We start from the raw sequence: 12,480 nt of genomic DNA, 5'->3' as shown, positions 1-12,480 counted from the left end.
AAGTTTGATGTATCAAACAAGTGAGAATGAAGCTCCCTTTGCAAAGATCTTCTTCCTGAAGGAGGAAGAGTTCAACGGATCAGTCTAGTAGGAAGGGAAAAAGGACAAAGCTTGGACATAATCACTGATGCAAAAAGGTGATTGCACACTCAGCTGGGCTCAGTTCAGAGCAGTTTAACTACGTAAGTGAACAAGCAGCTGGCAACGCAAAAATGCGGAGATGCTCTCCCTGCCCTTGCAAGTCAGAAGACACAATATGATCAGACAAGAGAAAAAAGAAGCTATTTACGATTATACAAGAAAATGTGACTGTATGAGGAGAACTACAAAAAGGGAAACGGCAAGTTTAAAGCTCACCATAAATTCTCTTTCTTTTAGAAAGTCTAGTGCCCACCCATGGCCCTGGGCCTCACACGTACATGGCTGTGTCAAACTCCAGCTCATCTCACTGACCTGGGGAATAGGGCCGATGTGAGGAGACACAGTGGACCGTAAACAGACAGTCCCCTTAAATGCCACCTATCTGATGCCATATCGAGGACAATTTCACAAGTGTACTCGTATTCCAATCAGAGTTGTGATCTTGTTCATTGTCAACCCAATTTAAATAAAAATACATTCTTTTTTCCTTTTGCCAGAATCTAGTAGAATGAGAAAGAAGAGAAAGACCTTTTATCTGGGTTCACTCTTTAAAAAATTAACTTTACAGGAAGACAAAATTCAAGCGTGAAATATTTATTAGTATTTTTATTTGTGCCTTCTCGCACAGAGCAGTCCTACATTCATTATGCACATAAACTAAGTACACAGGACCTTTAATGACATATGTTTATTAGTATGCTGATGGGTTCTTTCAAAATGAAGTTGCTCCCAAAATGGAAAGTTACCAGTCATACCATGGTATGTCTGCTATCTGCCAACTTTTAAATATTGAAAAGATGTGGAAAGGCAGTAAGACTAATAACGTGATTTCCTTTAATATATAATATACTAATTTAAAAATAAGAAAAACTGCCGAACCAGTGTGGCTTAGTAGTTGAGTGTCAACCCATGAATCAAGAGGTCACCGGTTCAATTCCCGGTCAGGGCACATGCTCAGGTTTCGGGCTTGATCCCCAGTACACTCTGAGCGGGTAAGAGGCAGCCAACCGATGATTCTATCTCATTATTAATGTTTCTTTCTCTCTCTCCCTCTCCATACCTCTTTCTCTAAAAGTAAAAATATATTTAAAAAATAAGAAAAACTGAAACAGGAGGCAGGGAATTGCCCAGGGTGTACCAGAAAGTCAAGAATACACATTGAAGAAAAAGCGCCTCGGGTGGGGGGAACTGGAGGAGAGTAAAGGGCGGATAAATGGTGATGGATGGAGCCTTGATGTGAACACACAATACGGTATATAGATGATGTGTTGTAGAATTACGCATGTGAAACCTGTAGAACTTTGTTAATCAGTGTCACCCCAACAAATTCAATAAAAATTTAAAAAGAAGATAAAGCACCTCAGAAACGTTACACCCTCCTCCTGACTCAGCTCTGACCAGTTTAGCAGGATGGTTTCAGACAGCGATTTTCAAAAACTTACTTGACTGTAAACCACAGTGAGAAAACAAGAAACACATTTGATATTGCAACATTTGTGTGTGTGTATAAAACGGAAACAAAAATTTCACAAAAAATACTTGCCTTTAAGTACATGTGATATTCCTGGTTTATTCTATTCCAGTCTAAATTTCATTATTTTAAAGTTTTGGTTTTATAGCCATTAATTGATCCTGACTTACTGTGAAAGAAAGGAGAGAGAGAGAGAGAGAGAGAGAGAGAGAGAGAGAGAGAGAGAGAGAGAGAGAGAGGGAGGGAGGGAGGGAGGGAGGGAGGGAGGGAGGGAGGGAGGGAGGAAGGAAGGAAGATAAGATGTTGGTTTTTCAACTAGACCATTGGAAAAGTCTAAGCAATACTAGGAAACAGATTCAACATTGAGTCTGGCGATTTTAGCAAAAGTTGACATGAGACAATCTCATGAAGAATGTTTCTGCATCTTTGTAAAAATGCCATTAACAACAGAATAGTACACTGGTCAATGTTACTTATGTAAAATTTGTTTATTCTGTTATTCATTGCACCTTGCAAAAAAAATGAGTCCTATTCTAGGAAACAAGACACAGGCACTGTCTTCAAATAATTCATAATTTAGATGGAAAACAGAAAAGTAACTAGGCATTTAAATGATAATGCTTTCCACGTATGCCATTAGAAAGGCATCAACACAGATTTGAGAGGCTAGACCAGGCTGAAGGCACCCAGGAATAAATAAATGACTATATCAAGTCCAAAAGAATGAAAACGAGCCATGGCTAGTGTTGCTAAATGGTTAGAGCATTGGCCCTTGAACTGAAAGGTCACAGGTTCAATTCCCAGGCAAGGGCACATCGCTTGGGGCATGTGCAGGAGGCAACTGGTTGATGTGTTTCCCTCACATTGATGTTTCTCTCTCTTTCTTCCCTTCCATTCTATAAAAATAAAAAGGATTAGCCAGGTGACAGAAGCAGAAAGTTGAGGTTGCAGAACAATGCTATGTAGAGACCAGCAGATGCCATATAAGGGGAAAACTAGGCCTCTGAGGAACTGAGGTAAATTCAGCATGAATTCTTTAAGCTACAGGGTATAGATGAATGAGGCATCTGCCAAGATCATGAGAGGGCTGGTAGCCTTTATGTGGAACGTAGAGGCACTGGGAGGTTATAAAAGGATGCAAAAGACTTTCACTCCCTTGGCAACTGCAAGAAAAACAACACATTAACCTAAGGAATTTTTGAAGAAATAGATGATATGAAGCCCAGATGAAATTATTCCTAGAGAAAAGCATACTTCAAAGGCAGGAAGCAAGTTGTGGAAGCTTTTAGGGACAATGGCCTAGAGGCAGGAGGGTGGATGAAAAGACCTGCCAGAGACTCTGGCCCCAAGGCAGTGGCCTCAGGAGACCTGGGAGGCTGTAAATTAGGCAAACTCGGGGTGGTTAAATGAGGCCTTATCTTGTTGAAATCTGAATGATTATCTCCTAGTCTTAAAAGGCCAAAGGTTTGGAGAGATAAACCAAAGAACTTATATACTTACTAGAGGCCTGGTGCACAAATTCATGCACGGGTGGGGTCCCTCTGCCTGGCCAGGAATTGGGGCCAATTGGGGCCGTCTCACCTAGTCCTGATTGGGGCTGATCAGGGCGCTGCCAGGGGGAGGGACCGCGGGAGGTTGGCAAGCCATGGGAGGTTGGCTGTGGGAGCGCACTGACCACCAGGGGGAAGCTCCTGCGTTGAGCATCTGCCCCTGATGGTCAGTGCACATCATAGCTACTGGCCAGTCATCCGGTCATTTGATCATCTAGTTGTAATGGTCGCTTAGGCTTATATATATACTAGAAGCCAGTGCATGATTTAATCATGCACATGTAAGCTGTCTGTCCGCTGGTCGGCAGCTCCGAAGTCCCTGGGCCCCTAGGGCGAGGTGGGGCAGGGGCGTGGTCCTCCTGCGGCCGGAGCCCAGGCCAGGGTCTTGCCTTTGCCTCCCGCCCAGGAAGGCTGGGGCCGCCGCCACGTGCTCCTGCGGCCCAACTGCCGCCAGACTCCTCCCCAGGGAGCCGCGCCGCCCACCCACCGCCTGCCGCCTCCAAACCTCCAAAATGCCAGCTCGGCTCGCTGCCCCAGAGGCCTGTCTGTGCCGCAGCACAGCCATGGCGCAGACGCTGAGCTCGCGTCGCCGCTGGCAAAGCGAGCTCAGCGTCCTGCCGGCCCAATCACCACCCCAGCCACCCCAAGTCCCGCCCCCTGTGTCTCCCGCTGGCCCAATCATGGGCGTAGCGGAGTGATGGTAATTTAAATATTACCTTTTTATTATGTAAGATACTACAGGCCCGGTGCATGAAAATTCATGCACTGGAGGCGGGGTCCCTCAGCCCGGCCTGCCCCCTCTCACAGTCCAGGAGCCCTCAGGGGCAGGAGGCGACCCAGCGATCAGGGGAAGGCACGCCCCATCACACCTCTGCTGCTGCCACTGCTGGCAGTGCAAGCCTCGGCCGGCTCTGGTTACCTGAGCCTCAGGTGGCCCTGGGTGGCTGGGAGCCACCATCTGAGGCTTGCCTGCACCTCAGGCCAGCCCTGGGCAGCTGGGCAGCTGCCATCTGAGGCTTGCCTGCGCCTTGGGCTGGCCCTGGGCGGCTGAGGGGCTGAAAGGACTGGGGGACTCCGGAGGCATGTGCCCCAGCGGGGCTGAGGGGACTGGGCGCTGCCATCTTGTGGCTGTTGGCGCCACCATTTCTGAGGGTATGGCAGTCAATTAGCATATTCCCTCCTTATTGGCTGTGGGCACCACCAACTTTGAGGGTGAGGCAGTCAATTAGCATATTCCCTCCTTACTGGCTGTGGGCGCTGACATCTTTGCGATGGCATGAGAGCCAATTAGCATATTCCCTCTTTATTAGATGATAGATATGCATAGCCCATGGAACTGGCAATAGGGTAATGAAGACCTGGGGGCATGGGTAGGGGTTGGCAGAAAGGGGGTAAAGGATGGGGGGAGGGAAATGGGAGACATCTGTAATACTATCAACAATAAAAAAATATATTTTTTTAAAAGGCTAAAAGTAAAAAAGGGTTCATACTCTCGGAGAAAAACCAAAGCAATGGGAAGCCAGTGAAGGCCTCTGAGCAGGAGAGGGCTTTGAGAAAGGGTTTTAAGAAAGGTCTCTCTCACTACAGTGTGGACAACTTCATGGAGAAGTAAGGAGACCAGGAGGCTGATGCAGAACCCACCACAGAGGAGATGATGGTGACCTAGATTAGAACTGTGGAGGTACCAAGAGAAGTATTGACATAAGAGATATTTAGGAGATAAAATCCACATGATTTAGCAATCCAGTCGATTGCAGGGAATGAAGAGGAAGGGTAAGAGCTGACTCACAAATTTCTGGAGTAGGAACTGGCATACATTGATGTCTTACCTGGAAAGGGAGGACCACTGGAAAGACAGAAAAACAGAGGCTCACGTCAGGAACAATGAGGTCAGTATGGGGGTTGCTGAGTTTATGTGGCCATGAATCATCCCCGGGGAGAAGTCCTTTGGTAAGTGGACATCTAAATCAGGAGGTCAGAAGAGAGTTCCAGGCTGATGATAGAAGTTAGAGTGTATTTGGCACCCAGCCACGGGGGTGGGTGAGATCAGTGAGAGAGTGAGAAGAGAAAAGAGACTAGAAAAGATGACTGGAAAACAGACATTTATGGAATAGATAACAGGAACTGAGAAGGAATGAGCAAAAACAGAAATACACAATGGGAGGGTGTTCTAGAGAGTAAGAGAAATGGCCAACTTCATCAGAGGCTGCTCAGAGGTTAAAGAAGATAAAGACTAGAATGAATTTGTCTGTATGGATCACACTGATAAGGTAGTTTAGGCAGAAGGCTAGGCTTACTCTGGCCCCAAGTCAGATTAAGGTCCAGTGGCAGGAGGACCAAGGAAGTGGAAGGGTGAGAGGAGTGAACTCTTAGGATGTTTTCAAGGGAAGAAGGGAGATGGTGTGGTGACAGGAAGAAGCTTTAAGATGGGAAAACTGGAGGTGTCAGAAAAGAGAGTAGCAAGGGAAAAGTTCAATTGACTGCCCCACCTTAATGGGTTAGCAGTGAATGCCTGGGCCAATCCAGCAGTGTCCTAGAAGCTGGCATCCCAAGTGCCAGTCCAGTGCCTGTCACACACTGGCTCTTTGACTGAATGAATGACCAATTAACTGGAACAGTGAAAGGCAATGTGGGTAGTTAAGATAATACCCAGCTTCAAAAGGCCTCTAGTGCCAGTCTCAGAAATAACAGTCAAATCCAATAGGTAAGGAAGACAACAAAAGAGTCTGCTTACAGAGCCCAGCCAGTGTCACTCTGTGGTTGAGTGTCAACCTATGAACCTGCAGTCACGATTTGATTCCCGGTCAGGGCACATCCCTGGTTGCAGACTCAATCCCTAGTGCGTGGCATGAGGAGGCATGATTCTCTCTCATCACTGATGTTTCTATCTCTCTCTCCTTTTCCCTTCCTCTCTGAAATCAATAATATTATATATACACACACAGTAGAGGCCCGGTGCACAAAATTCATGCACAGGTAAGGGTCCCTAGGCCTGGCCAGCAATCAGGGCCAATCTGCGGGGCAACTGGTGGGGCGATTGGGGGGCCCCCCGCTGGCACCCACCTTGGCTGGCCTGGCACTGCCCGCTCGCCGGCCCCGCCCCCCACCTCTGCTACTGGTCACCTTCTTCTGCGGGACGACCAGTGGGGCAATCGGTGGGCCCCTGCTGGCACCCACCTTGGCTGGCCTAGTGCCGCCCACTCGCCAGCCCCCCCCCCCCCCACCACCACCACTGGTCGGGGCTTTCGGGCTGGGGCCAGCTCCTGTGTTGAGCATCTGCCCCCTGGTAATCAACGTGCATCACAGCAACCAGTCATTCTGCTGGCAGTTCTGGAGTTCAGTCAATTTGCATATTAAGGTTTTATTATATAGGATATCTTTAAAGAGTCTGCTTGCAGAAAGCACACAAAAAGTCACTTCTAGCTTAAAAGTGTATTAACACCTTTGTGCCACAAAATATATAAGCCCATATACAAACACTAGGGCCCCTTTCAAAAGGGGAAAGTTCTGGCTTAATAGGTACTATGCCTTAACTGACTCCAACACTTCACCCAGAAAACTAAATGCTTTACCATAAGGCTGCAAAGAGCTTGAACATTTTTTTTTTTTAATGAAAGGGTCGGTACTCAGCCTTACCTTTTAACCTCTTTTCAAAGGCCTGTGTGGACCCCTATCTCCTATTGCTCACGACCTTAGGTAGATGCATGCCACTGCTGAAGAAAGGTCAGTCCTCCTGCCCAAGCTTGGTTATCACTGTGAAAGAGCCACCCCCATGACCATGTTGCATACACAACTGAATCAGATAGACCAAACTGGAACACCGGAATATGATTCTTTAGCCCCTTTAGTAGGAGCTGTTCTTATCTTGAGGACTGCAAAGCAAAAATATAAAGTCCTAGCCTTTCAGAAGTTTATAATCTAGTGCCTAGAATTTTGCCCAAAACATAATAGTCATTCAACAAACTCCTGTTGAATGAGTTTAAATTACTCTCCTATCTAATAAAGAGGGAATATGCTAATTGACCCTCACACCATTGCAAAGACGGTGGTGCCCACAGCCAATAAGGAGGGAATATGCTAATTGACTGCCACACCCTAAAAGATGGAGGCACCCACAGCCACAAGATAGTGACACCCAGTCCCCTCAGCTCCACTGGGGCGGCAGGTGGGCAGAGAGGCTTGGCTCACCCCCAGATGGGCCCGGCCACTCTGTACGCCTGCCTCTGGAGTCCCCCAGTCCCCTCAGCCCCCCAGCTGCCCAGGGCACAGGCAAACCTCGGATGGCATTTGCCTAGCCACCCAGGGCCACCCAAGGCTCAGGTAACCTGGGCCGGCCGAGGCTTGCGCTGCTGGCAGTGGCAGCAGCAGAGGTATGATGAGGGCGTCACTTTCCCCTGATCACCGGGTTGCCTCCTGCTCCTGAGGGCTCCCGGACTGTGAGAGGGGGTAGGCCGGGCTGAGGGACCCCCCTGCCCAGTGCATGAATTTTCATGCACCGGGCCTCTAGTCCTATATAATAAAAGTCTAATATGCTAAGTGTCCAACCGTTCATTTGACCATTCAACCAGTCGCTATGATGCACACTGACCACCAGGGGGCAGATGCTCTGACCAGTACGTTAGCTTGTTGCTAGGGTCTGGCCGATCAGGACTGGACAAGACGGGCCGGACATGTCCTGGAGCCTTCCCGCAGTCTATCCCTGGCTGACTAACCTCCCACTGACCTTCCCCAGCCTCTAAAATATTTCTTCTAATTAATTTCCTTTCAATGTGCATGAATCCATGCACCAGGCCTCTAGTACTTGGTAACTAAGGTACGGTGGTGGTTGCAAGTTCAGGTTCTGGTCAGGGCATGTGCCTGGGTTTCAGTCTCAAGCCCCAGTGGGGACATGCAGGAGGGAGGCAGCTGATCAATGTCTCACTGTCCCATTGATGCATTGATTTTTCTCTCCCTTTCTCTTCCTCTCTCTAAAAGTCAATAAAAAAGTCTTAGAAAACAACTCCCAACCTTTGATTTTAACTGTTACTTGAAACCTATAAATCCTATACAAACATCACTTAATTGTTTGAGTCTAAACTTCTACATTACTCTTTTCCCAAATATGATTTGTAAGCACTAGATCATTTAAAAATCTGATGACTTGTTTTCTGAAAATAAAATCTATATTCAATTTTTTTTTCCATTTAAACAGACAATCAAAACTAACTGGCTGCCCAGAAGCTAGCATTACTACAGGGACATTTCTACCAAATACCTTGACATACATTTTTATATTGTCTCTTCAAGATATAAAATATTCCTTACTATGGTTAACAAATTGATGTTCACTTCCAGCTACCATTTACAGAACACCACCACAGACCCAGCCCTGCATTCAGAAACAGAAGTGCAATGTGGAGAGAATTAGCAAAAAGCCATGCTCATAGTTACCCTCCTCCTCCTGTGATGTAGCTGTAGCCGCCAGTGCCCAGACCATAGCCGTAGCGCTCTCCCAGGAACACTGGTTCACCGGACTCGTAGCAGCTAAGCAAGTGCTGGAGCCTGGAGATGCTAGGATTCAAAAGGGAACATAAGCAATAACTATTTAATTCAGTAAATATTTGTATGGTTCTTATGCCCACAGGTTATATTATGGAATACAATACTGAAATTATTCAGACATGAAATTCAAGTGATTTACAGAAGGAATTAATTTTTTATAAGAAAATAAAAAGAACTAAACACTGTACATTATTGAAAACAGGAAACTGAGAAACACAAGCCTTACCCCCCGTTTTAATAAGCCCCTGGCAGCACAGGTTGGCTGGCTGATTTATGAAGAAGGTGATATAGCAAGTGTACTATATAACTCACTTCTACCCATCCTGTTCCACAGGGAGTGTGAACTAATCGTCACATCTCCTCAGATGTACTTGCTGTATTTTTTAAATTCATGTTAGAGAGAGAGGTACGGGAGAGAGAGAGAGAGGTACGGGAGGGAGAGAGAGAGAGAGAGAGAGAGAGAGAGAGAGAGAGAGAGAGAGAAACACCAACAATTTGTTGTCCTACTTATTCATGCATTTATTGGTTGATTCTTGTATGTGCCCTGACTGGGGATTGAATCTGCAACCTTGGTATATCTGGATGACACTCTAACCAACTGCACTACCTGACCAGGCAGAGTTCTTCATTCTTGATAGCCAATAAAGGAACTTTTGAGGAATAAATGAGATCCATATTAGGGTATCTGGCAGGTGAGAGGTGAGGAAGGTAACTTGGATGAGCAGGGTTTCCAGGAAACACTCCAATTATGATGCACAGCTTAGTTTTCCCTTGAGTAAAGTGCCCTAGTCTGTGGTCTTTTCATGTCTGTATATCTGGCTCCGATACTTATTCATCATGTGTCAACAATGACAGCTTACAGGGCGCAAAAAGAAGATTCAAGGGCTGGTCAGAAAAATTCCTGCAACTATAGTTATTGTGAGGATAAAAAGATCTCACAGGAAAATAAAATCTAGAAGTAACTTTTAAAGGTGACACAAAGGTTGATGTTAAGAAAAACCAGTTTTTCAATGTGGTGAGAACTTGTACCACTTACAAATGCCTTATAAAGTCCTTCCACTCTTTCTTCTAATCTAGAGCTTCCACACCACCCAATACAGGTTCCCTCATGACATTGGTCAGTGTTCCTTGGTGAATAACTTTGGATTACATTTTTTTTTTAAATCCAATAATATATTTTTTATTTTTTTATTTTTATTATTGACATTATGACAGATGTCCCCCATTTCCCCCTCCTTTGTCCAATTCCTCCCAGCCACTGCCCCCACCTGCCCTGGACTTCACCACACTGTTGTCTGTAACCATGGGCTATGCATGTATCTTCTTAGGCTAATCTCTTCACTTTCTTTTATCCAATCCCTCCCACCCCCTTCCCCTCTGACATACCTGTCTGTTGTAATGTTCCATGCCTCTGGTTCTATTTTTTTCATCAGTTTATTTTGCTCATTATATTCCATATATCAGTGAAATCATGTATTTGTCTTTCTCTGGCTGCTTATTTCACTTAGCATAATAATCTCCGAGTCCATCTATGCTGTCTCAAAGGTAGGAGTTCCTTCTTATTCATAGCCGTGTAGTATTCCATTGTGTAAATACACCGCAGCTTTCTTATCCACTCAACTACTGGTGGGCACTTGAGCTGTTAACAGATCTTAGCTATTGTAAAATAGCACTGCAGTGACCACAGGGGTGCATATATTCTTTCTGATTGGTGTTTCAGGATTCTTAGGACATATTCCCAGAAGTGGGATCGATGGGTCAAAAAGGCAATTTTTTAAGGAAATTCTACACTGTTTTCCACAGTGGCTGCATGGAACCACATTGCCTTCAACAGTGCACTGCGGTTTCCTTTTCTCCAGAGCCTCACCAGCACTTGTTGTTTGTTGACTTATTGACCATAGCCATTCTGACAGGTGTGAGGTGATACTACATTATAGTTTTAATTTGCATCTCTCTGATGACGAGGGACATTTAGTATTTTTTCATATGATCATTGGCCATCTGTAAGTCCTCCTTAAATAGATGTATAGGCAAAAATGTTGCTCCAAAGGATGTCTCAGATTTTAATGCCTATATTTTCTTCTAAGATTTAATGACTTACATTTAACTCTTTTATCCATTTTGAGTTTATTTTTATACTAGAAGACCAGCGTGCAAAATAATGCGGCCCCGCCCATCCATGCACACCTCACTGTGCTCACAGCCCTGTCCACCCACGCAAATCCTCACCACGCATGCAGCCCTGCCCACCCGCACATGCCTCATGGCGCACGCAGCCTCCTGGTGACCAGTCTTTGGTCATTACGGCGTCACAACCACTGGGTTTTTATTATATAGATATGGTGTAAGTTCATTGTCTAGTTTCTTTTCTTTTTTTTTTTTTTTCATTACCTGCTCAATTTTCCCAATACCATTTATTGAAGGGATTGTATTTACTCCACTAGGAGCCCAGCGCACAGTATCACACAGCACCGCCCACCCACCTGCAGCCCTGCCTTGGCACCCAAACCTGTCCACGCAGAGCTCCAGCATGCCTGGCCCAGCCCCCAAACCCACTGGCCTCCTCTGGCTGCTTCAAGACCCGACCTCAGTTCCTCCAGTCGCCTTGGGCTGGTCCCGCCTTCTCTGGGTGCCTCCCAACTTCCGCCCAGCAAAGAGAGAGGACCCAAATAATCAAAATCAGAAATGAAAGAGGTGAAATAACAACCAACCCCAGTGAAATACAAAGGATTGTTAAAAAATACTATGAACAACTCTATTCCAACAAACTAGACAACTTAGAGGAAATGGACATATTCCTAGAAAAATACAACCTTCCAAAACTCAATCAGGAAGAATTTAAAAATCTCCATAGGCCGATACTATGGAGGAAACTGAAGTAGTCATCAAAAAGCTTCCAGCAAACAAAAGCCTGGGGCCAGATGGCTTCACAGGAGAGTTTTACCAAACATTCAAAGAAGAACTAAAACCTATCCTCCTCAGACTATTCCATAGTTTTGTTTTTTATTGCATCTATATCACTCTTTATTTCTTCTTGATTCTTACATAAGTTGTTGATTTTTTCATCCATCTGATTTATGAACTGTATGACCCTTATTCTGAATTCTTTTTCTGACATATTCCATGCCTCTGATTAGCTGTTTTTTTGGCAATTCTTCCTTTTCTTTTCTTTGGGGGTTTCTCTGTCTCCCCAATTTTGCTCCTCAGTTGGCAGCGGCTCCTTTGGCAGGTGCTACTCGCAGCAGTTGTGGCTCCTCTGGCTGGTGGAGGCAGGCTACTCATTCAGCTGCTGCTCCTCGGATGGGGGTGGCCTGATTGCATGGCTGCTACTCCTCTGATGGGATCGGCCTGCTCACAGGACTGCTGCTCCTCTTACTGGGGCAGGCTGCTCATGCAGCTGCTGCTCCTCGTTCAGGGGCAGGCTGCTCATGGGGCTGCTGCGCCTCATATGGGGGTGGGCTGCTTGTGCGGCTGCTGGGCCTCGGGCAGGGGTGGGCTGCTCATGGGGCTGCAGCCCCTCCGAGGAGGGCAGGCTGCATGGGGCTGCCGCTCGTTAGACGTGGTGGGCTGGTCAAGCAGCTGCTGCTCCTTGGACGGGTGCAGGCCACATGAGGCTGCTGCTCCTCGGACTGGGGTGGGCTGATTGTGGGGCTGCTGCTCGTTGGAAAGGGCAGGCCACGTGATGCTGCTGCTCCTCAGACTGGGGCAGGCTACTTGCAGGGCTGGTGCTCCTCAGACAGGGATGGGCTGCTCACATGGTTGCTGCTCACATGGTTG

At 46.4% G+C, this 12,480-nt stretch overlaps 1 protein-coding gene across 2 annotated transcripts in view; it reads right to left on the bottom strand.

The window, feature by feature from the left end:
* Positions 1-12,480, bottom strand: part of B3GLCT (beta 3-glucosyltransferase) — a 159,819-nt gene that overhangs the window by 13,779 nt on the left and 133,560 nt on the right. For both annotated transcript variants that reach the window (XM_079773996.1, XM_079773997.1), the window contains one exon: positions 8,593-8,712. In XM_079773996.1, coding sequence (XP_079630122.1) covers positions 8,593-8,712 — 120 coding nt within the window. The remainder of the gene's footprint in view (positions 1-8,592; positions 8,713-12,480) is intronic.

This window comes from Cnephaeus nilssonii (assembly GCF_951640355.1).
Source record: "Cnephaeus nilssonii genome assembly, chromosome: 6".
Taxonomy (NCBI): domain Eukaryota; kingdom Metazoa; phylum Chordata; class Mammalia; order Chiroptera; family Vespertilionidae; genus Cnephaeus; species Cnephaeus nilssonii.
The sequence above is the reverse complement of the archived record's forward strand: the minus strand, read 5'-3'. Positions and strand labels throughout refer to the sequence as shown.